The sequence below is a fragment of the Erithacus rubecula genome (assembly GCF_903797595.1).
Source record: "Erithacus rubecula genome assembly, chromosome: 11".
Taxonomy (NCBI): Eukaryota; Metazoa; Chordata; class Aves; order Passeriformes; family Muscicapidae; genus Erithacus; species Erithacus rubecula.
In genome coordinates, this window is record NC_136663.1 from 13023972 (window position 1) to 13049681 (window position 25710).

Sequence of the window (25710 nt, forward strand, 5' to 3'; positions counted from 1 at the left end):
AGGCCCAGGCAAAGCAGCACGAGCTGTTTGTAGGCACAGTTCATAGAATTCAGCTCACAGAATTCCTGAGCTCGGCTGCCTGCTCCTGGAGATCTCTGCACACAGGGTGGATGTGCTGCCAGCCCTGCCTGGCCTGTCAGCATGGCTTACACAGCTCCTTCTAAAAGAGTGGGAGCTACTCCCTGTAACCTCAATGATGGATGATTTCTGGAATCCTCCTTTAAATGCCAGCGTTGCTAATAATTTTGCACTTGATTAATGCATGCACTGATACAAATACTGTGCTGTGTAGAAGCTGTTGAGTGTGTCATTTCTGGGGCACCCTTCTTCAGTGTCCCTGTTTCTTTCCCTCACCTATCTGTCCTATCTTTTTTTTTTTTTTTTGGTGTGTATTTGTTTTGAGTTGAATTGTCATTGTATTTCTGGCAGTATTAGATTGAGGCATTTCTGCCAGTAAGAAGTGATTGATGAAAATCAAACCTTTTCCACAGATGGGCTTCTTGGGAAAGTGATAGTCTGATATCATGCTTTGGCATTCTCAGAACTATCTTGGGAAGGTCTGATTTATTTTTTAACTTAAAATACCATTAGTATAAAAATAGCCATTAATTATTAACTTTTTTGAAACAGACCTGTTACATCTTCTCAGGAAGATTAGATTTTGAGCCAAGTTTAATAAATTTCATACTTTTTCTTTACTGGCACCAGTCAGAGTGAAGTCCCTGGTTGGTGGACAGTGTTGGCAGGGTAGTGCTTTTGATGGAAATAACCTGTGTGTGTGCTGTTGCAGGATTTATTGGTTATGCTCCATACATAAATCGTATTGTGCAGCAATGGAATCTGCAGGATAATGATGATGACCAGCTGTTTTACACCAAAATCTATGTTGACCCATTGGCAAGGGTAGGTAGTAACTTGCTTTCTCTTTTCTTCCCGCTTGAAATAACATGCTGCTCCTCATAAAACACTGGGAGATGAAAAGACAAGAATGCTGTCTCTATACTGGAGTGCCATGTTGACAGTTGTTTGTTCTCCTGAGGTTCCTACTGCTGGAATGATGAACAGCTTCCCAAATGCTCATGACTTGATATATTATTTCAGGCTGTCTTCAGACCCAGGCAGGTTCTGCTTCACTGTTAGAAATAACAGCTCTGAGGTATATGATCAGACACATTTATCTCAATGAGGGTCCCATGTACTTGGCAGTTTGACAGCCAGAGAATGTGGCATTTTTCCAGGATGTCACTGAACTACTTGCTGATCCAGTCTTTTATATTTTGGCTTGCTGCCATTTCAGATCCTGCCTTCAGCTTTCTGTGCAAATATGTTCAATAAAGCTGCATTGTAAATTTTTGGTGAAGACCTCTCTGTGTCCTCACTTGAAGTTTTCTGCTGAGTTGCAGAGTTAAAGCAGGATAAATGTTAGAGGCATGTCCATGATGCTGGAAAAAGAGGGATAAGGGAAGTTAACAATCTATTGATGCAAAAAGACTTTAGAGTCTGATTTAGCAGAAGTTTGAGAAAGATTTTGGTAACTTGTATGTTTAAGGCAGATGCAAAGTTTTTGAAATACATGCTGTTTCTGGCATAATTTAAAGGCAAATCAGCTCTGATTGGATACAGGTTCATAAAGAGAATAGAATATTTCTGTTGGAAGGGACCTACAGTGATTATCTAGTCTGACTGGCTGACCAATATGGGCCTGACTTAATGACTAAGGTCATTGCCCAAATGCTTTTTAAGCATATGACAGGCTGGAGGTATTGACAACCTCTCTAGGGGCTGATCCAGGATTTGATCACCCTGTTCATAAAGAAATGGTTCCTAATGTCCAGTCTGAACCTGCCTGGTGCAGCTTTGAACCATTCCCAGCAGCTCAGCACCTCCCTCTGCCCTTCCCCTCCTCAGGCAGCTGTAGGGAGCAGGAGTGGCCCCCCTGCTCCTCTGAACCAGACAAACCTCAGCTGCTCCTCACAGGAAATTCCTTCCAGCCTTTATTGTTTCAATTGCTTGTATGCAAGTTAAGTCAGAAGCCAGGTATGCAAGTGAAGAGACAGGGTGTAGAGATATTAAAGCTGATTCTGCGTCCAATAAGAAGTAACATAATTAGTTTTCCAAATGGATTGTCTACTAGACCAAAACTGTATCTGTGCAGAGCACTGCTGTACCACGATCCAAAACACTTCTGTGGTGTTTACTGTACATCAGCACTGATTCCTTGTGCAGTAATGATACACCCAGTGCTCTAGAATGTGTAGGAAAGTCTTGGAAGACCAAAACAAAGGATGTCATCTGTATAGGAGTTTTTAAGTGTGTTTTAAATGTTAAATACTTGAATCAGCACTTCAAAGATGTGTAAAACATGGCATTTAAAATAAGCTAAGATTAGTAATGCAACATGAACAGGAACATGTTATAAAACCACCAGTGTTTTCTATTCTGACATGATACTTAAATTTGGCTTTTATATTTTTGTGACTCTGAAACACAGCATGTTTTGTTTCTTGGCCAAGACTTTTTAATTCTTTTTTTTTTTAAGACACAAATTTTCCTTGGCTTATGCTGCTAAATTGCAGTTCTTGGGGAGAGTTATGACCTTTATCCTTCAAGTTTAAAGTTTCTGTGTATGCTGTAGAACTGCACAACTTGGGAATACAGAAAAATGCAGCAATGTAAAGAACACATAGAGTCATTTCCCTGATTCCTTGCTGCCACTGTGGAATAATTGCAATGTTACTGTAAAAACATTGGTTTTTAGAATGCCTCAACAGCTTTGGTGCTTTGATTTCAGGAGCGCATTAACATTACTTTGGACCACAAATGTACAATTTTCCAGACCCTAAATGGAGCTGTTGGTGAGTGCATGATTTGCACATTGTGTGTTTCATTAACTGTTATTAATATTTATTTTTTGGCTTAACTATGAATGTAGGTCTTTACATGTGCTTATTTTAAGGAAGTGTTTGGATGGGTAAACCTGATCCTCAGATTAGTTACAGGTATTTTGGGTTGATTATTGATTGAATTCTCTCATGGATAAATTATTTTATTTAAAATAGAAAAAATAGTTTTAAATTAATTAAGTTGGCAGCAAATACAGAGTTAAGGATATTTTTTCCATCTGCCTTTCCAAAACTTAATTACAGGAATAAAATTAGTAATTAAAATTGCATTTTAGATATTCTCAAGCCAATAACTATGCATAATGAAGTGGAATGTAGAATAATGTGGAATTTCCTTTATTTAACAGTCATGAATTTTAATGGAAACTTTCTTTCTTGCATCTGCCCTCCAATTTTGGAACAACATTTTGTACTCAGATCATATCTGAAATAACTGATTTCTCTATAAATAGTATTTGCATTACATTAGAATTATTTTAAAGCAGACTTTATCTCAATGCGTAAGCTGCTGATGAGAAAATATGAAATTTGATGTTGCCTTATTTATGATAAGGAGCTTAGAATTCAAAGTCTAGTTAAAAAAATGAACAAAAGCTTCTAAACAAATAATACCAGCAATGATAGCAACAGCAAGATATATTAGATTAGCAAGGACTTAAAAACTCTGAAATTTTAGCCTTTATTGATGAACTTACTGCTTTGTTGATTTGCAGATGAAGTCCTTTTGAAATTTGAAGAAGGAAAAGTAAGAGCAAGGAATTCAGTGTATGACACCCTGCCAGTCACCATTCATGGAAATGGTCCAACTAAAGTGAGTGACAGTTTGGTTTGATTTTCATGTAAAACCAAAACATAAATGAAAGCAAAAAATACAATGGTAGAAGAGTGTAAGACACTCATAGCACACCACCAGTGCACATTTCCATTTACTGTTATTAGGAATTGAGAGGATAAAAAACCCCTTTGAATTAATGTTGCTCTGCTGTCACTGTAAATTGATATTGTTGCTGAAACAACTCATTCTGCTCCCAAATTCATTGTAGCATGGGATATTAGAAGCAAGTAAGCCTTTGTTAATTTCTTGACTAGCAGAGAGCTGTTCTTGGAGCTACTGAAGAATGTCCATCTGGTTATTAAATGGCAATCAGAATAGTGGGGGGCAGGATAATCTAGCCAAGAGTGATGAGCTGGGATACAAAACAACACATCTGTTCCTGCCCTGGACTCAGGAGTGTGCATACACAGATATAAAAAATACATTTCATTTAGGCCAGAGAAGAAGCCCCAGTGTAAGTGTGGTACACGTGTGGCTGGCTTTGCCATGGCTGTCACTGTCACTGCTGTCACTGTGCCCATGGCTTGTCAGCTTTGGGCACGTGGTGGAGCACTGGCTGCCCTGTGAAATAGCTGTTTTGACAGGTTCTGTTCATGTGTAAGGCTTCAGGGGTTCAGAGGCCCCTGCACAGTTTCTCTGAGAGGAATGGCTGTGTTTTGGTCATGTGGCAGCTGCATCTCTTTGTTCTGTGCCAAAGAAGTGTAAAGGTGTTATTTACAGTAGTGTCTGTTGGATGAAGGATTGGGCATGGTTACTTTCTGATTTCTTCTGAATAAGTGCTCCTTACTGTAGCTCCTTATTTTCAGAAAAATGCCTTTCAGGAGAATGAAGTAAAGTTTGGAACTCACTAATATGTCAGGAACTGCTGCTTCTTTGTGCACTTGTGTTTTTTTAGAATTAGTGAATATAATGATGCCTTTATCTGTTTGACTTATAACTACTCAGTAGGGGTGAAATATATATATTCCAATTCCTTCAATTTTTGCCTGAATTACAACCTAAGATTCTGTCATCACTAGCTTTGTTGACATGCTGTCCATGAAAGAAAAGGTTCTGTATTTTACACTTGGGCAAACAGTTTAGAATGGAACTTCTTATACTAATCCAAGAGCTATGCTACATTAAAAAAAACCAGCTCCACCTCTGCCTGTAGTGATGTTTTAAAAACAAAGAGGAAACTCTAACTATGCATCACTTTGTCAGTGTGGTTAAATTCTTCTGTTTTATACCCAGGATAATAATATATTAGGCAAAAAGTTTTGTCTAATTAGTAAATAAACTAGCATAAAAATAATTCCCAGAATCAACTCCCAATAGCTAAATTTTTTTATTCATAAAATGATTCTGCTTTGTACTTAATATCTCCAATCTGCAGTTTAGTAAATTGCATTGGTTAGCTACACTTCTCGAAATAAATACCAAATAATTTTTATGTTCTGATGTGTAATACTTTTATTTTTCATCCCAAGTGCATGCCATTTTTATGAAATACTCATTTTTGTAGACTTTATGGTACATATATAATCTCTGCTTTGTCAATGAAAAGAATAAGATAGTTTTCACCTGCTATTTTTTATGTTTGTTTCTTGTCAGTTGCCTTTAGTTACAAGTGATTAAATGAGTAAACCTGAATTGTTTGAAGGGTACAGATCATCCTTTGTGCATGTCTTTCATTAATTTGAATTGTTCATTTATGTACCAGATTCACCTGAATTATTTGGGAAATTATATTCCTAATGCTTGGACACGGGAAACTGGTTGCACTGTTTGTGATTTGGACTTGCTGGACCTGTCAGCAGTAAAGGTAAGAATACTCTGCACTGGAACAAGGCCCATTTGGGGACAGTTAAGGGAGTGTTTAGGGATTTCTCAGGCCAAGTGGCTTCTTCATGCAATATTATATTTTACTGCTTTCAGAAATATTTTTATCTACCTATTTTAATATAGGTTTGCACATAGATGATGCCATCCCCAAAAGCCCTCCAGATCTTCACCTCTGTTCAGTGAGGGTGAATGAACAATTTTTGGAATTGTGCAAGATCCTAGAGAATAATTAGAATTTTGGAAGAGGTAGAAAGACTCCAGATATTTCAGATTTCTTTACCTACAAAACAGTCAATAGGCATCATTTGAACAACTTCTGTTGCAAATAGAGTTTAATAGTTATCTAATTATTATTTTCTGAGATTAAACAATCCAAAACTGCTTTGCCTTGTAGAAGAACATTTGCATTGTTTAAGCAAATATGTTTCTGTAGAAAAAGATCTGATTAATTGAGACTGGATTTCAGTGCAGTTTTCAGAACTCTTGTAGGACAAATACACACACACACACATGGTATGTGTGTATATCCAGTACTTGGCAGCTTTGGCTCTTCCACCCCAAGCATGATGTCTTTTATGTCTCTGTAAATATTTCAGCTTGTACACAGTCAATTTGAGGCAGAGTAAATACTAAGCTCCACCATGTGGAATTGTAAGTCTTGGATGAAAAAGTAAATTCTGATTATTCCTAACAGGCTATTTTCCAGCAGATGTTTCATTTCTGTTCTGTAGTGAAGGTTTGAATGAGAACAGGTCTTAGAAGATCATGTTGAGGATAGCATGAAAGAACTAGTGGCTTGTTATCTTTGTAATGAAAGGAAAAAGTGAGACAATTTATGAACAATAAGTAGCTAATGGACTGGAATATAAACAAAAAAAAGTTATTGCTGGAATTTTAATAACTTTCAGATTCTTTCTATGTTTTTAAATTTTAGTTTTGCTTTTAAGAGAAACATTCTGATGGTGTTCTAATTAGATAGTGTTTGCACTCCCATCATAAGGTTTACCTGAGGAAAAGATGTTGTCAAAGATTTTTTCCCAATGGTGTTGGTAATTAAGACATGGTTTTGGAGCAGTTAAATCTTAGAGCCAGTAAAGGGGATGCAATGATTTACTGGATAGCTTCCTATAGTTTATGTACATCTATTTGGAATGTGTCTTCTTCACTGTAATGCATTCTTTGGACTTCATGCCTCACTCACTCTGCCTGGAGAAATAACAATGTTTTTCCTTGGCCTCAGTGGAAGTGTTTGCTCCAGGCATTTCTAAGTACCAGCAGTATTTCATTTTCTGAACGTGCTCTCTGTTCAGGCCAGTCTGGTTGCTACTTAAAAAGAAATTTTCAGTGGAAAGAGCATTTCCTGTTCTGTGCCTCTCATAATTTTCTCCATATTGTTTTATTTAACTGCCTTCATTTATACATTCATATCTTATTTTAGTTGTTTTTTGGCATTGCTCTAGAAGGAGCTCAGAGGTACATGTGCAAGTTCTTTTGCTCAGTCCTTGACCTTTTGACAGAAACAGGATCTCCTGGGCTGCAGTCATGGCTGGGGTGTGGGAAAACTCAGGAGCTGCTCTCTTCTGCTAATGTCAGCAGCCCTAAATTAGCCACCTGTTCAGGTAGAAGCTGCATAATGGGGCATAAATTAAAGAGGGCACATGGACTCAATAAATACACATTTTTGCTACTTTCTTAAGAGTTCTTTGTTTTGTTTTTTTTCTGAAACCTAATTTAAGTTTGTTGCCCAATTTAACCTCCCTAGAAATGCTTTTAAATTCTAAAGCTTCTTACTGGTGTGGAGATTTTCCAGTGTGGCTGAAAAGGATGACCTCAGTCCTCTTCTCAGTTCACTGGCAACTCTTGTGGCAAGAGATCTTGGACTTTGCTCTGTGCAATTGTACTGAGAAATTGTCCTGTACTTCTTCCAAAAATTGTTTTACACTCAACTACTGTTTATTAAAAAGTAAAGTTTAAAACTCAAATACATGACTTCACTGAAGATGAGAAAATCTGCCAGAGAAAATGTAACATCTGGGTGCAGACTGGGTATTCCCAAAGTGGTTTTGTTGAGAGGCAACTTCTGATTTCATATACTCAAAATGCTCATGGTGACCTAGATTCAGATTATGCAGTGACAACTCTTTGTGGTAAACCAAAGTCTGAATTGATGAACTCTGTGCTTTGAGGAGATGCAGTTTACCAGAACTTTTATTCCTAATTTTTTAAACACCATTTTGCTTTGGTCATGTTGAGATTTCAGTGTAGAGCCAAGTGGTTCATGTTTCAGTGTAATGAAGGAGTGTCAGTAATTCCTCATCGTCCCCATAGCCTTTGCACATCCAGCCTGCACCTCTTTCTCTTCCCTCTGGAGAATAAGGGGAGAATGACTCTGAATTAGAAAAATGTACAAAGTACAATCACTGCAGCAGTTGTAGCACATATGTGTGGTCCCAGCTTAGCCTGGGCAGCTTTCCTTGTCCCTGGCACCAGTGGGACCAGTTCCTGTGGCAGTCTCAGCAGTGGATGCCAGAGAAGGGCAGGTGATTGCCTGGAGAATCAGTGCATTCCCCATCAGCTGTTCTGGAGTTGGTGGGGTCTCTGTGTGGCTGTGTGTAATGGTTTTGAAAGCAGTGAGAGACTCCAAGTCAGAAATACAATTTAATAGGAAAAAAGAGAAAAATAAAATACATGCAATAGTACAAAAGAAAAAAAACACTGACAGAGTCAGAATACAACCTGACATCCCACTAGTGAGGGTGGTGGTAGCATCCAGCTGAAGTGGTCTTGTTGAAGCAGTGATCCTGTGGAAAGGTCTGATAGCTCTTGTTCTCTGGAAACCAGTGGATAAGGGCTGCTTTGGTGTTCCAAATCTCAGTTTTTATCTAGGTAGGAAAGGCTTGGCTCCTCCCCTGTCTGGAGCATCTCCCAGTGGGATGATGTAATTTTATCAGTCATGCACTGGGACTCAATGGCCCATTAACAGGAGATATCTCTTGGTGGGAGGATGGGCTGTGGGAAGATAAAGATCAGTGCCCCATCTGGTTTTAACAGCTGGCCCATTAGCAGAGGATATCTCCCACAGAGATAAGGATCACGGCCCCACCTGGTTTCAGCAGATGGGGATAGAATACACACCTTGGGCACATCTTTACCCTGTAACCTGGGACACTGTGCTTTCACAGCAGCACTTATGAGGTTTGCAGATGCAGCTGTGGATGGATGGGAGGGGCTCAGGGCCAGCTCTGGATGTTTCCTTGCTGGGGCACTGGCCAGGATGTTCCTGGGTTCCGATGTAGACAGTGACACTGTGAAACCTCAGCATGTGTTGATGGTTTATCCAGACACTTCTCAAGTGGGTGTTGGCCTGCTTAAAAAACTAGCTGGCAGCCTTCTGTGCTCATATAAGGTTTCTCTCTGAGCCTTGTAATGGATTAGATTTTTATGGTAATTGTCTGGTTTAGAGATGGAAATAAATTTTAGTCAGTGTATTTCTTTGTGTAGGAGTTGAGGCCTTTGAAGGTTAATTTTTTTTTTTTTTGTCTTGTGTAGTGCAGTAATACTCTTCAGGACTACAGAAAATGCTGTCTGTGTTTCCTTTAGTGATCATGATCTCTATCAAGCACATACAAAGCAGCCAAATACCATCAAAAGATGTGAATTCACTTTAAAATAAGGTCCATGAAAGTTCATTATTCTTGGATGTAAGGAGAGAAGCTGTTAGTTTATTAAAGATATGTCTAAAATCAGTGAGTAGGGAAGGAATGCAGACCCCAGTCAAAATGAATGGGGAGAAATAGTGCATGTACATTTACAGAGGGGTACTGCAGTCTTTGGTTTAAAGTACAGTTGAATAGAGTATTTTGTGGTATTTATTCTTTAACTATTTTTAAAAAACTGGTCTTCCCTATATTTTCTTGTAAATGTAATCTGTGTCTTGTACCTTGTTAAAAAAAATTGCCATTCTGTTCTAGGTGTATTTCTTTAAATGATTCTTTTGTTGTTTTAGTGGGTTTTTCTAAAGCAAGAATTTTCAAAACCATATTACATTATTTTCTATTTCTAGTGTGTGTTATTAAATTCAAATAGTTTCATATCAATATTGAATCCATTATCTTTGCTTATTTTGTGAAGCTGGTAAAAATAAATGGGGTGCATAGCACTTTTGAGCACACTGATTGTTTGAAAGCTGTGTGGACTGAGTTTACTACATGACATTAGTTGCTCTTTACTATAAGTAATCTTAGAAAAGAGGCAAGTCTTATTGGTTGTGTCAAAATATCATTTTTTTTAGGAATATCCAAGAGTAAAAATTGGTGTTTTCATTGAACAACCCACTCCTTTCCTAACTAAATTTTTAGACAGACTGTTGACTCTGGACTATCCACGGGAGGCACTCAGTATCTTCATTCATAATAATGTAAGTATGACTTTATCATTGCACAAAGCTTCAATTTTGGAAATTATGTGATGAATCAAAGTGTGGAGTATGTGGATTTGATATAAGAACACAGTTAAAATGCACAGGAAGAGATAATCCTTCAGAGTTTAGTATTCAGAGCTGGAAAAATTAAATTAATTGTGTCAGGACTTACTGAAGTCTATTTAAAGAAACTCCTTAGATTCTTTTACTAATGAAAAAATGTATTTTGAAGTGTGTGCTTCTGGAGGAAGTACTGACTGGCATAAAACAACAGAGTAGAATAAGAACAGAGCAGTTCCAGTTGGAAGGAGCCTACAGTGGCCGTCTGGGCCAGCTGCTGACCAGCAGTGACAGCAATAATTAACAGCCTGAGAGCTGACAGGGCATTTTCTTTTCTTCTTGCTGATACCCCAGTGCATTTTTGTTTCTCTTGCTGGGTCCATGGAAAGATTGGTGTGTTCAGATATATTTTGACTGGCACTACAGATAAGTTACTTTTGAATGCTCTCTGCTAATTAGCTAATGACTTGACATGACTGGTGCTTCCCCAGTGACTTCAGTAAGTATTGCTATTTTAGGCAGCTTGGTCTAATGGAAACTGTCCCTGCTCATGGCAGGGAGGGTTGGAAGGAGATGATCTTTAAAGTCCCTTCCAGCCCAAATCATTCTGTGATTCTGTGATTTCAGTGAGTGAGGTGTCAAATGTGTGTAATAATTATTTTGGAAAAAAAAATTGAGGCTGGAAGAGAAATAGGAGTAAAATTTCTTTTTACCCCTTTTCAGTGTGCATGCATTGCTGTTGATTTGATAGCAAAAAAGGGATCAGTAATAGATGTAGAGATTATCTCTAAAGTATTAATTTTGGTTTTGTAAGGGGATTTTGAAGGTATAAATGTGATGTGCACATGGGAATTGTGGGCTGTGGGTGTTTTGTAGCTTCAGCCAAAAGATTTATGGTATTTGAAATGGAATGTAAAAACTGAACAGCTTTTTATTACAGAGGGGGAAAGCCCCTACCCAGTATTTCAATTATTCTAATGTCAGCCATAACAGGGAAAAGCTACAGTGAGGGCACTGGTTTGGAAGTATTGTGTGCAGTTGAGACCTCTTAAGTAGAGAGGAAAGGAAAGTAAGGAGGAGGACAAATAGAGATTAAAGGAACAGTCAATGGGACTACATTTTTAAGAAACAAGTGATTCTGGAAAGAAAGAAAAAACTGCATAGCACTGAGGCTCTAGGATGAGTTTAAGGACTGTAACATAAATATCCTGAAAAATACTGCATAGATTGTGAATCTTCAATTCTTGTACAGCTCTGATCAATATTGCTGAAGTGTTGCATAATTTTCCTAAAGTTTTGGACAGAGGAGGTTCATTTTAATGACAGATATACTGGAATGTCTTAAAACACTGTTTGGCATCTGTTTCTTTAAGACAGAATACAGTGTGTTCTTGGACACTGTGGTTTATGATTCATAGTAATTTGTGCCTTACATTTGCTATAAAAAATGTTTACATGATTACAGGAGGTTTACCATGAAAAGCACATCAAGAAATTCTGGGAAAAAGCCAAGAACATTATCAGAAATATTAAGATTGTTGGACCTGAAGAAAACTTGAGTCAAGCAGAAGCTCGGAACATGGGAATGTAAGTACTAATTTATAAATCTGTTATTTTGATGCATACACTCACATTGTTTCATTTCACATCTGTATTATTTTTCATCGTTAATATTTACAACTTCACCTGTGAAAATGGGAGCTTTTGTGGTAGAAAAGATCTAGACATAAGGTATGAATTGTTGAGTGTTTTATGGTTTCTGTCTATTATAAAAAGCTGTTGGTCATTGTGAAAAAATCTGGTTTGGGCTGCTTCAATAGTCTGTGATGATGGCATAGATAATGCACAGTATTTGTTTTATTTTCCAGCTACCTTACTCCAGAATATTTTTCATTTTTGCATTGGGTGTGCTTTTAACAATTGCACTTTAGCTGTCCTGGTGCTTGCTATTCTTTCTTTTTTCTTAAGTGACATTATATTTAAGTAAACATATGGTTGAAGCTTGACCTGGATGTTCAGGTGACTGAATTATATTTCTTCCTTCCATTCAAAGAGGCAGGAATATACTTTAGAAGTGCTCTAGCAGAAGTTTCTCACAAAGGCAACTGACTTTATCTTACGTTTGGTCTTGCTTTTTGCTTTTGTTTTCTGTACAGTATCCAAAACTTTAGCTTTTAAACCTGGAATTTTCCATGCCTGAAGTTGAGCCTTGGAGTTTTTATTCCCTGTCAGGCCTGCCTGTGTCAGGGTCTCTCTGGTGGCTCCTGCAGAGTGGCCTGTGGCTGCCCCAGAACATCAGTCACTGATGGAGTTTCTCAGCCCAGGATCCCACCAAGGTCCCACCTTGCTGTGGCCCTGGAGCAGGATTCATTCCATCACAATTCTTTGACTCACTCCTCTACCAAATCTTCCCTGGGTATCAGAGCAGAAAAATTAATTTCATAAGGCCATTTTCTGTTCAGAGGTTGAGCATAGGCTCAACTGAAAGAATGAAGGTCTTGAGTCTCTGGGGTGTTCTTGGAAATTTGTTTGAATGGGGCTTTGTTGTGCTGAAGCCACTGGAAAACTGATCTCAGGCTGAGATCCAAACCTCTCCCCTTGCCTTTCTAGGAATGCTGCAGATGTCCAGTGTTAGTCTAAGCACCCATTCACATGTTTATAAGTCATTATTTCTTTATTTCTAATAATCTCTGAAGCAGATGTACCATATTGGCAGACTTTTTTTAGTGTATGTTATGTGTAACTGAGGTGGAGTTTCTGGAGTTGCCTTTCCCTCTTTGTTGTTATATAGACAACAGAAGGCAGAATCCTCAGTGTAATCAGTATCTATAGTCATACTAAATCTCACCCAAAGACCTTGAAACCTGTCATCTCTTGGTAGAACTTACTGACTTATAATGCCACAGAGCTTTTGATATATAGTCCCTGATTGATTAAAAAATAGTAATTTTCATGTATATTTGCACAAAGTCATTTCGAATCCTGTTGCAAAGGCAGGTGATAATCATGTGTGTGAAATGTTATCTGTGTTATGGATGCAATTTGACCCATGTTGTTCCAGTTTTGAAAGGTTCCTTTGGTAAAGATTCTGTCCTAAGAGATGCATAGAGAAAACCTGAAGTACAATGTGCCAGTACCATGTCAAAACACTGAATCATCCAGAAATTATGAACCTTAGTAGGAAGATTTTCCAAGTAAACAGTGTAGCTGTAATTCCATGGCTCCTTTCAGTTTGTTTGAAGCAGATTCAGTTAATCTGCTGCTTGCTTTGCTCACCTGGTGTGCTTGGCTGCCCTTGTGAACATCACTGACTTCACTGCAACAAACAGATTTTACATTCCTTTAAAAAGTCTAGCTTGGAAGTCTGGGATGTTCAAGGTAAAGGCAGTTATTATAAAAACATATTTGCTTTCAGCCCTGCTTCTGGCTTTGATCATCATAACCTCATTTATTTCTCACTAATACTGCAATGGGAATAACTTTAAAAGAGTGTTTCTTCAGACTTGTTTATTGTTCTGATTTAGAGATTGATATTCAGTCTTCTGATTCATCTTCTCCTGCCTATATCTGTGCTATTGACAGATAGAACAAAATTATCTGCCTCAAATACTTGCTTTATTTTCTTTTCCAAATCTGCTCTTAATGTCTCTCTTTTAGTTTCCAGTGGATTTAGAATTAATTTGATCTTCTCACTTGCACATTTCACACAGAGTCTATTTAGTTGAAGAAGCCTAAAAGGGTTCAGTTAATGCAAAGAAGGGGCACTTAAACATTGAAGGTCTAGTTTGTTTTCAGCAGAATACTTTGGAGTATATAATTCAGCTTGATCAATTTTCTCCTCGCCTCTCTTCTTCTTGGCTTTTGGCTCAGTAAAAGTGGTGATAAATCATCATGATATTCTCAGTAAATGACACTCTAATGTCGGTATAAATGTGAGAAAATAACCTTTATTCAGTTTCACCCATAGCCATGCAGCAAACTTTGGTCAGCTTTTCTAGTTCACATAATAAGAAATAATTGAAGCATTTAATTTCTTGCTTCTTCCTGATATGGAAAGCCCTCTCATGAAAGTTGGACAGATGTTGGAAAGGATCCAAAGTTGTGTAGTCTACAAAACAATACTGGGAAACAGGAGTGCACAGCTTTCCTTCTAGTGTGCTGAGTTGAGGTAAAAAGAAAGGAAAACTAAGTAGAAGAAAGAGAAGAAAGCTTTAGCTGCTTGTTGTCTGAATATTCTTCTCTGCATTTTCATCTCTTGAAACGCTTGAGTGGAATTTCCATATCTTTCTTTTCTTTTAGCTTTTGTTTATAAGGTATGAGTTGTAACAGTTCTTTTTTACTTTAAGGAAGAATTATCTTTGATTTTGCCTTGGTTGCAGATGAAATTCCAGACAGCTGTTACAGAATTTGTTATGACAGAAAGCATAAAAAGCAATTAAATATGTTCAAATAATAACAGAAACTTGGGAAATACTCGCTTCTGAGGTTTTATTTATAAAAATCATATTTTCCATAATATTTTTTATCCTGGTACTTACAGCCTTCATGGTTTCTCATTTGGAGGAGCTGGTTCTTTTTTGTTCCTCCCTCAAAAGTATTAGTAACAGAACAGGGTAGGAATTTCCCAAAACATTATAAAAATGTCATTTATTTCAGCTTTTAAGTGGAAATATGCACATTTTAATGACAGTTTACATTGAAAACTTTCAAATGAATCAGGAAAAATAGCAAAGAGAGAAGAGTCAGAGTTCATTGAGGGCTCTGTTGAATTTTGAGCTGTGTTGGGGGTCTGCTATGTGTTTCTTGAAGGAGGATATGAAATCATTGTCTCTGTGTTCTCATTTGGTATTGATAAATGATGGCATGGACACAGGAGGGAGTGGGACACAGCCTCTGAGTAGGGCAAGAATCTTGGCTGTGGGGAAGGAAGAGCAGGTTTAAATCTTTGTCTCCCACATGTCAAGTGCTTTCTTTTAGAGACTTGGATTTTCTGGTGCTGCTTCTCCTGAACCCTTCAGTAGTTTTGGGTTTCAGTCTCAGATGGAGGAGGGACACTGAACTTTGGGTGCTGATGAAAAACCCCTGTAGCTGATTTCAGTAGTTTCCAGGTGTGATAACTGTGGTAGCAATGCTTTAACCTGAGATGCAAAACTGAGCATTAGTGCTCTATCTGTTTGTTTTTAGTGATGGTTGATGTGGATGTGTTTATGTTGTTGTGGCTGTCTGGAGAGAGGCAAAATGTAACCCTAAATGGCAGGAGATGTCACCCAGGCTTTTGGTTGCAGACTTGTATCTGGAACATCTTTCTGAGGTCTGTCAAGTGGTTCAAGTGCTCTGCCTCTGGGCTTGCAGTCCACATTTGGAATTGTATTTCCAAACTGAGAGGTCTAAAAATGATAACTTGATTAATTGAAAGTTCCAACTATGTCTAAAAAGAAAAAAAAAAAAAAAAAAAAAAAAAAGATGTCTCAATGGTAGAGAAATTGGGTAGACAATATGTCTGTGTTACAACCGAGTAGACCCTTGGATATCTCAGTGGAAAGTGTGATGAAGGGAAGAGCTGTGACATTCTTCCATTTTCAGATGAGGTCACTGCTCCAGATGGACTTGTGGTTTGTAAAAGCAGTCAAACATCACTCTGATTGCAAAACCCTTTAAACTGATCTGCTGAGCTTCATGCTGCCAACTAAAAAATCTTGGCATTCTTCTAAATGGTTGTTAATCGCTACACTGAAATTGCTCTAGAGCTTGCTTTTCAATATTTGGTCTTAGTTTAGAGCATGGGGAGTGTAAAGCAAGTAGATTGAAGGTTTTGGCCATTGAATTTAGATAAGGAAGCATTTTACACATGAGCTTTGCCAGCAAGCACTTTCCACATGTTCCTTGGAGTGCCCTGGATATGCATGCAAAGAGTTTCACATATAATCTGAGATTTCTGCATCTGGAGAGGTTAGCATAGAGTGCAAGAATGTAATACTCTAAAGCATGGGAATATAAAGGGTTACATTTATTTCCTTGGGCAAAGCTGCTGGGCAACACTGAAAGCCTAAAGAGAAGATGCATCAGTTTCTTGAGAGTGTGCTTGCTTTTCTAATTTTGACTGAAACTTTTATCACTTTACTACATTTTTATAATTAAAAACATTAATTCTATTCATGTTTTTGTTAGCAGCAGAAGGTTTACTTGCTTTTGGGGCAGTGCTGGCAAGTGTTGTGGCTGGAACCCTGGACTGGGATCAAATCTGGTCTCAGGTTTATTTTCCTCACTAGAATAAGGATAAAGGAGCTGAATGTTTTTGGAAGAAATATAACATCTAATGCCAAGTGCAGTATAAAAGTCAGCTTGCTATTAATAATTGTAATTAAGCCAATGATAAGGCTACATGTGACTTGTGTTCAGTGGTTGTAAAGCTTTGAAGAGAATGGATTAGCAATGGAAAATACCATAAATAGTGAATTGCAGGACTATGTTATGGCCAAAATAAAACCTGCTGGTTTCAGTTTGGGCAATTATGTGAGAAAGTGCTGATTAAGGAATTTCTGTCATAAAAATGTGTCTATAAGATGTCAGTTAAGCCAAGCCCAGAGACTGACCAGAGTTCTAGACTGGGTGTGTGTTCAAACACAGTGGTTTTAGCAGCAGTGGGAGGACCATTTTTGGCATATGAGTATTTAAATTTTTTTTTTTTTTAATTATTGCTAGATCTTTAGTGATGAAGCTTGAAGAGGAAGGAGTGCTTAATGTCATGGAATAACTTCTACTGTGTTTCTAACAAAGTCATATCTCTTTTTATTCCTTTGAGCAGAAGAAATTAGAACACAAAGACCCAAAAGCTGTTGATAAGTAGTAATTCTGATGGAAGATTTAGTGCTAGGTTTGGAGAGATGGAAGAAGAGCAGGCAGGAAGCCATGGCAGCTGTTACCTTGACTTTTATGTAAAATGTCACATCCACCCTTTATCAGATCTTTTGAAGTGACAGAGATCTTTGCCTTTGCAGAAAAACTCACAGTCAATCAAATCAAGTGGAGCTTGAACTAAAGCACTGATTATAGATATTTTGAAGATATTTTGAAACAAGAAAGAAGATAATGTTTCAAGCTGTTACAGTGGAATTAAAATAGGAAAAATAGACAAATTCAGTAATATCACCTGCATGATAGGAAGCTATTGCTGTGGTATTGACTTGAGGAAATTGTTCTACCTTCTCTAAAAGTATATTTGATTTCCTATAATCTATTATTCTGATGGCATAGTAAAGCTGAATTCACTATATGAAGTTTTGGCCTAGAAGTCCATCCTACTAGAAACATACAAACATAGTCTGTGTATCTTTTATTTATTTACTGTAGAATGTGTTTTCTTTGTCTTTCTATTGAAGGTGTGGGAATTTGTGCAAACAGTTAGTTCTTCTGAGGTCAAAATCACAACTGATAGAAATAATGTATGGACACAATTCAGTTACCTTCTCCAGTATAAATTCAAACCTTTGCAATTGGTTTACATTGTTCTTTACCAACTTTGCTGTTCTTGTAGGTCAAAAAGACAAATAAAAGGTCTTTAAATATGTATTTCTTTTAGTTTTTGTCTTGCACTCTCCATAATGTTTCAATTACCATTCAGATTAGCAGATTGCATCTGTAGAATCTTTTACCAAAGACAGCATTACAGCCACATGCAGTTACTTGCTAGAGGAGCTTAGTAAATAAGGTCATACTTCACTATTAAGTTATTGTACTGATGCTCAGCTATACAAGTTAATGTTCCCCCTGCCCCATTTTCCATTAGGACACTGTAGAAGGTATTACTGAACTTGGTAAAGGCTGGAGGCCACTTAATTAACTAAAAGAAAAATACAAGGTGTCTAATCCATGTATTTTAATAATTTAGTTAATCACACTACTGTGATCTAAAGATACTTTTCTTTACAATGCTGTGATGCAGAGGACTTTTAATGCAGTGAATCAGTTCAGTACTTATTTGTGATTTGGGAGTTTTTAAAAATATTTTTGTTTGTTTTGTTGTTTATGAGTTTTTTCTGGACACGTGTCCATGTGGACATTATTATTAACATGAGTTAATAATTCTTTTTTGTCATTTTAGGGACCTTTGTCGCCAGGATAAAACATGTGAATATTATTTAAGCATAGATGCAGATGTGGTGCTGACAAACCCAAAAACTTTAAGAATATTGATAGAACAGAACAGGTATAGTAAATCTCTTATTTTGTAGAATTTCCTCTAAATTGAAAGGATTCCCTGGGGTCTGTCCAGAGAAAATAAGATGCCATTTGTTTTTGCAGAGTTAAATCCTCTTTGTTTACTTGTGGTATTTCATTGCCATAGTTCATAACAGCCTTGGGGGCCAACAATTCACAAAGCATTTTGTTCCTGTCAAGCAGCAATTCCTGATGTGAATTCCAAGTGCTTCAGATTTTCATATTTTCTTATTCAATATGTCACTTCACAGAAAGATAATTGCTCCTCTTGTAACTCGCCATGGGAAGCTTTGGTCCAATTTCTGGGGGGCTCTGAGCCCTGATGGTTATTATGCTCGATCAGAAGATTATGTGGACATTGTCCAAGGGAACAGAGTGTAAGTAACTGCAAAATAATTGTTAAAGTCAGGGTACCACTATGGTTATTAGCAACATTTTGCATGCAAATGCAAGAATATGGTATTATTCCTGGAGAGGTGAAGTTAGGTATATTGCTTTGTGTTTTCTATTTAATAGAAATACATTTTATTTCCACTTACAGCTTGGAAAAAAAAGCCAAGTGTTTAACATGATGAGCTGGTGTTGGAACTGGACACAGTCATTACTGGTGTCTGTCTGATGGTGTCTGGTTGCTCTAGCAGTGCACAGTACAGAAAAAGGCAGGGTAAACAAACAGCAAACCCAAAACTCTGCATCCCTGGAACCTTAGCCAAAAGGAATGGTTGTTGTATTCATCAAATGACTTTGTCATCTCTTTGGGGCAAATGGAACAGCTGCAATGTATTTGTTTCATCCTGTATGTGATGTCAAGTATATCTTAAGGAGCTCTTCAGCAGCTTTTATCAAGGATAAACTTTTGATTTTATCCCTCCCCTAAATTAATGTGATGTAAGTTGTTCTAAGCTTGACTCTTCCATATGGTGATGCCTTTTCTTTGCCCTGGGAGAACAAAAAGGTCTGAATCAGGCTGCTTGATGAATAGGACTGCCTTGCTTTCAGTCCTGCTGTACTAAAAGATGTGCTTGTGATGCTGTGAGGGGGGAAATCTGCAGAGAGTGTTTTGAAAGCAATGCTTTTGTGTTGATATTGGCCCAACTCATAAATACATGGCCTGCTGTGGGTATTTGTGTGAGGAGGTCAGCTCAGCTGTGTGAAGTCTCAGTGAAGTCTTTAAACTCATTTAAAAATCTGATTTGGAGTTACTTCTCCATCTGGTAATGTAGAATACTATTATAAGAGAGTTTAACTGATTGCCTTAGCTATGGAGACATGAGGTACATGTGTAGTTAAAACTCTATAGAAAATTTGACCTGGCTATATTTTTATAGCAGTATTTCATAAAAATTGAATTACTGCCTACGCCTACGTTTGAGATGTCCAGATGTAGTTTTCCAAGTGTCTTGGGAACCTTTCAGCTTCTTCTGCTTGCAACTTGCTTAGTCTTGTCAGCAAATACAGAGATGCTGATTTAACAGAATAGGCAACAAACTAGTTTTCATAGCTTTAAACTATTTTTGGGTTTTTTTATTTTCTGATTTTCAACAGAGGAGTGTGGAATATCCCTTATATGGCTAATATATACTTAATAAAGGGACAAACTCTCAGATCTGAGATGAAAGAAAAGAACTACTTCATGCGTGATAAGCTGGATCCTGATATGGCACTCTGCAGGAATGCCAGGGAGATGGTAAGGTGTCCATGCAACAGCCTGCTTCCAAATACACACATTTCTTTGTGTCCTGCTCTACTCATGGGCTGCTTTAATTGATTGATCCTGGATATTATATTTTACTTCTAATTCAAAGTACTGGCCAATTTTTGTGTGATAAAAGCCTTAAGGTGTATTTCTTTAAATTGTTGAGAACAGTTTTTTTCAAGGCCAGTGCACAGATGCACTGACAGCATGGTGATTTCTAGTTAAATTCCCTGAAAGTTTCTGTGTGGTTAAAATACCTTTCTCCTTGGCACAGCCTCAAGAGATGAAGGAGGGCTCAACTGCTCTGCTGTGTATGAGAAAACTCAAAACTTACCAATGCATTTGGATCACCTCTATAATGCACATTTTTATACAGTGTGAAACTTCCAGCAAACTAAGTTGGAATATTTTGCAATTTTTTATTAAGTAGATATATATTGAAACTAATGATGGGCAGTGTTATATGAAAAGCCTAGGTGGTTTAAGAAATGGTAGAAATCTTAGGAAGCATGAATTACTCATTAATTTTTCTAGATAGATTAAAACTGTATCAGATAAATGTTACTTGCATTAATCTGGAAGTAATGAGAGAACTTATTTGTACTGTAAAGTTATGAATCTGTAAATCCATATTTCTACTGACATTTACACTAGTTTCAGCACAGAGACAAATAAGACCTAAACCAGACCTATTTCCAGACACTATAGCATTGAAAAGTATTTTTGCTGAATTGAACAAGAAAAGTTGGCAAGTATTAATTTTTTTATTCCCTCATAACAAGGCATGATCTCCTCTGTACTGATTCTTCAGAACATCCCTGTCCAGTCCTGTTGTATTCAAACCTCCCCAGCATCAGTTCCTGCAAAACCTGTGCTTTCCATGTGCTCATTGAACTAATCTGACTGGCTCAGGAAATTGCTTCCTCTTTCCCTGTTTCTCAGTCTGGGCTGTAGGAGGGTTTGGTGCTTGTTTTTGTATTGCAGCAGATAAGAAGGGGCTGGTGGAAACAGCTTTGACATGTGTATGAAGAGCTTTGCTTGGAGATGCATGTTGTCTGTAAAGGCATTTCAGCTTTTATCAAAGGCTGCTCTTTCCCTGATGTAACTGTGGAAACCTAAAAGTAGTCGGAAAAAGAGAGAGATTGTGTCAGAAAACTGATGTGATGATTCTCCTTCATTTTAGACTTTACAAAGGGAAAAAGACTCCCCTTCTTCGGAAACATTCCATATGCTCAGAGCCCCAAAGGTGTTGCTTTATTTTTTTTTTATTGGTTAGTTATTATTACATGCAGTATCATTCTACCACAGGAAGATACTTCTCCTCTGTCCACTTCCTCTGATGAAATGCTGCTCTGGCTTTCTCTTCAGTCTTCTAAGGGGCAGGTTTTTCCAGGGACAGGTTTTCCATGCCCAGCTGAAAGCATCTCAGAGAGGCTCTTTGTTTGCTCAGGGGGGTTTCTCAGTGTTGCTGAGGTGTGCTGACACTGCTTCTGGAGCTGATGGATGGAGCAGTGCTGGGCAGGAGTAAAGCTCAGATCACTGCTAGGTCTGCCAGGCCCCCTCAGTGACCACATTGTCACTTTAAGCTGTTTTTCTTGACCCAGGCCCTCCTTATTCTCCCTGCTGCAGATATTTTATGATTTGGTAAGTGCCCAGAACCTGGGCATGCTTAACCTAATCATTATCTTTCTAACAGTTTAACTCTTTTTCAGACAAAAACATAGAGAGAAGTACCAAAGTACTCAAATGGTAATGTCTTCATCTGCTGCAAATTCAAAAGTCACAAACATTTCAGAAATAAAGTTTTAGTCTGAAAAACTTTAAACTAAAAAAAAAAAAAAATCCCATAAAACCTAAGTTTCTTTTTAAAAATACTATTTTCTGCTACTACTTCTAATCAAGAGAGTTCTGTTAATACCTTCTGTTAATAGCCTGATAATAAATCTGTATCTTACCACACTTGAAATCTTGCATATAATTACATGAACAGACTTGAGAGTGCTCAGCTGTTTTGGACGCTGATCTGAATATTCTGTGTGCAATATTTGCCAATATCTTTTTATTTCAGGCCAATTCACCAGATGGATCATGTAGTGAATACTCTGAAATAAGTTTCTTGTTCTGACTTTCATGAACCCTTTGATTGTTAGCATATTCTTTCAGTTTTTAATTTGAAACTAAGCCCTAGATGTTGGTTTTCTTGTGTGTGACCATTTTCAGTTTGAGATCAGTTGCTTTCAGTGTGTCTGCTTAAGTTTTCTGGAAAGTAAATCAACCAATCACTCCTCTGCTTTTTCCTTTCTATAACTCTACATATGTTCTCAACAATATTTGTTTGGTTTAATGTGTTTAGAAAATAAATGCAGGCATGTGCTTGTAAACAAGTTATGAAGAGTAGCTGGTGATTAGAGTCAACCATTTGAAAATTAAAATGCTAAATTAACAGCACCTTTACTATATATATGTACAAATGTGTGATTACATTTTATGAAAGCACAATAATGAACAGACCTATTTAAAACTTTGCTAAGATGGACAGTTTTGCTAATGATGCTTTCTCTGATTGCTATAGGGTGTTTTCATGTACATTACCAACAGACATGAATTTGGAAGACTTCTTTCTACAGCCAATTACAATACCTCCCACTACAACAATGACCTCTGGCAGATATTTGAGAATCCTGTGGTATGCAACTAATTATTGCTAAAATGTTATTTAATTTTTAAAAAGTATAAATTTATATATTATAAAGAACTTTAAATTTAAAGACTTTATGTGGAGAACTTTTTTTTACTGTGTGCTAGATATATATTATGTGCTAAGAGGTGTTCTCACCCATCTAAGCAAATGACAATCTATGATATCAGTAAGCCAGCTGGTGATCAAGCATGAAATTGGAGATATGGTCCTGAGATAACAGGTTTCATGATTTTTGACATGAACCAATTTTTTTATGAGAATAAATTTTTTTTAAATTGTTTTTGGTGCTTTCAGTAGAGCAAATGAAGAGTATAAATTATTTTTTCTCACTTACAAATGTTGTTGTTCTGTTGTAATGTTTTTAAATCATGGTTTTTTAGGACTGGAAGGAAACTTACATAAATCCAAACTACTCAAAGATCTTCACTGATAATATAGTAGAGCAGGTGAGTATAAGCAGTTTTTTAAGAATTTGTGGGACTGACTGATAATAAATATGCATACAGTAAATATTTCTGTGCAAATACTGTTTTGGTCTGTGACTAAACAGTTTCTTGATGTTTTGGATCAGAACTGAATTTTTGCCATTTGAAATAGACTGCTTACTTTTATGCAGCTTATCTGGACAGAGCACTTGTGGTGGATGATCTGCTGTGACAATTAGGGACAGTGATTTAATGAACATTGCCTCTCTAAACAGCTGGGATAAATTGTTTGTGTGTAAAGCAGTGTTAAGTTTAATTTTTTCCATATTAACCCATAAGACCAGGGTTGTTAGAGCCATAAGGCACAGAAGGTGTGGGTGCCCTGACACGTTCTTAGTGCTGGATCAGGGCTTGGAATGTAGCTCATAGTTTTTGCTTGTGTGAGAATGTGCTTGAGAATCAAGTTTTTTTTTTTTTTTTTTTTTTTTTTTGTAGCCATGTCCAGATGTGTTTTGGTTTCCCATATTTTCTGACACTGCCTGTGATGAATTAGTCGAAGAAATGGAACATTTTGGGCAATGGTCTGGTGGAAAACACCAAGTAAGTGTCAGCCTATACAAACATAATCTTAATGAGTGATCTTAACTATTGCAATAAAAAGTCACAGTGTACTGCAACAAACAATTGCCAAGGGTCTGAAACATCTGCTTTGTGGAATGAAGTGCTTAGTTTAGTCTACCATGTAGCTGCTTCTTCAGTGGATTTAGAGCCATTCTTCACTTCATGTTGTGGTGTGCTGACCCTGGCTGGATGCCAGGTACCCACTAAGTCACTCTGTCACTGCCCTCATCTGGACAGGAGAGAGAAAGGAAAATATAAAGTTTGACTTGAAAGATAAGGATATAGTGGTGCAGCTCTGTAGCAGGCACCTGACAGTTACCCAAGGCTGATTTTGGATAGTTGCTAACTGTTCAGACAAGTTTTACTTACTTACCTCTTAAGTACTAATTTGTCAGACTTGTCCCCCTAAGGAGTTACCTGAAAATGTTATGAGCTATTGTGTCAACATTCTCAGAGAATTCAGGGTATGTGGTACAATGAGAAATTATTGTCATAATTGTAGTAGCTAGGTAGCAGGTAGAAGCCTCTGGAAAGAATTTTAACATACTTTTATCTTCAGATTATTTCAACATTTATTACCCTGTCAAGTTGAGGCCTGCAGTCTCTTGATCTGATAGAATTTCTGTTGCATCTGCAGCTCAGTAAATAAATCTTATTATCACAAGAAGCCCTTATATTTACAGGCAACACATCCAAATATTGATTCATCCTTTAAAAACTTCCAATTTTTACTCATTGGTATCTCAGAACACTTTTTCCCTTGACAGCTGGCTGTGGGATTGCTGTAGAGCAAGCTCACTGACACCCACTGAAGCATTGCTTTGTTGCAATTCTGTGATTCTGCAGATTTCACATAAATATTTGTTGAAATGTCAGAAGCACTCCATGTTCCTGTTCCCAAGCTGTTTGTGGTGTTTCACCAGGACAGCCGCATTTCTGGAGGTTATGAAAATGTCCCGACTGATGACATTCATATGAAGCAAATAGGCCTGGATAATGAATGGCTGCATTTCATACGAGAGTTCATTGCCCCAGTAACACTCAAAGTCTTTGCTGGCTATTATACCAAGGTATGGGCTAACAGCTTTGGCAGATAATTACTCCATGGTATGACTAAATTTAAGTATTTTAATGAATATGTGTCTTTGGTTCAGCTGGGGAGTTTCTACATGTCATTATAGTGGTTAAAGATGGATGTTGTTGATTTTTTTATTTTAACTGAGCTTTAAACAATATCCCAAGAATCCTGTGTGTGGCTTGGCAGTTCCCAGCTGGAAGTCTGAGTGTATATTTTGTTGCAGGGCTATGCTCTGCTGAACTTTGTTGTAAAATACAGCCCTGACCGACAGCGCTCGCTCAGACCTCACCACGACTCCTCCACCTTCACCATCAACATCGCCCTCAACAAAGTAGGAGAGGACTTTCAGGTAGGTCATTGACTTAAGAAATGTTGTCCTTTGAGTATCTAATGTTATTTCTAAACTAGAGCCCCACCATATATGTGTAGAGGTCCAGCTGAGAAGGAAAAGATGCACATCACTAATTGAGATACATTATGCCTTGTGGTTTTTAGACAAGTACTGCATTTTCAATTCCAGAACTGTTGGTGCAGTCAGGCTGAATTGATCAAACTGGTTTCAGATGGTGGGAGAGAAAGGTTTTGAAGAAAAACTTAGGATATGTTAGTCATTTAATTTTTAACATTTCTGAAATGCTTCATTTCTGTACAGAGAAAACCAACTTTTCAAGAGAGTTTAAATAGTGTCAAGTTGACTCAAGGGACTTTTTTCAGAGATTTTTTTTTTAATGATTCTTTTTTTGATCAGCCACAGAATGAAGATTTTTAACTCTTGTATCTGTTTAGGTTTTTTCTGAGCCAATTTTTTTCTAGTCTGATATTGATTCTAATAAAGCAGTCCCCAGAGTGTGGAGCTAGGCAGGATAGTGACAATAATATCCAACTTTTACTTACAGAGAAATTTAATCTGTTGTGTTTATAAGCCTGTAT

At 37.4% G+C, this 25710-nt stretch overlaps 1 protein-coding gene across 2 annotated transcripts in view; it reads left to right on the forward strand.

Annotated features, from left to right (window-relative positions):
* Positions 1-25710, forward strand: part of PLOD2 (procollagen-lysine,2-oxoglutarate 5-dioxygenase 2) — a 49808-nt gene that overhangs the window by 22428 nt on the left and 1670 nt on the right. Inside the window, exons 5-19 of one of the 2 annotated variants that reach the window (XM_079314702.1) lie at positions 791-903; positions 2792-2855; positions 3617-3714; positions 5441-5542; positions 9854-9979; positions 11508-11629; positions 18144-18248; positions 18511-18636; positions 19805-19946; positions 21139-21201; positions 22528-22641; positions 23037-23102; positions 23577-23681; positions 24626-24772; positions 25004-25129. In XM_079314702.1, the coding sequence (XP_079170828.1) occupies positions 791-903; positions 2792-2855; positions 3617-3714; positions 5441-5542; positions 9854-9979; positions 11508-11629; positions 18144-18248; positions 18511-18636; positions 19805-19946; positions 21139-21201; positions 22528-22641; positions 23037-23102; positions 23577-23681; positions 24626-24772; positions 25004-25129 (1619 nt within the window). The remainder of the gene's footprint in view (positions 1-790; positions 904-2791; positions 2856-3616; positions 3715-5440; positions 5543-9853; positions 9980-11507; positions 11630-18143; positions 18249-18510; positions 18637-19804; positions 19947-21138; positions 21202-22527; positions 22642-23036; positions 23103-23576; positions 23682-24625; positions 24773-25003; positions 25130-25710) is intronic. The other variant, XM_079314701.1, reaches the window with a different exon arrangement.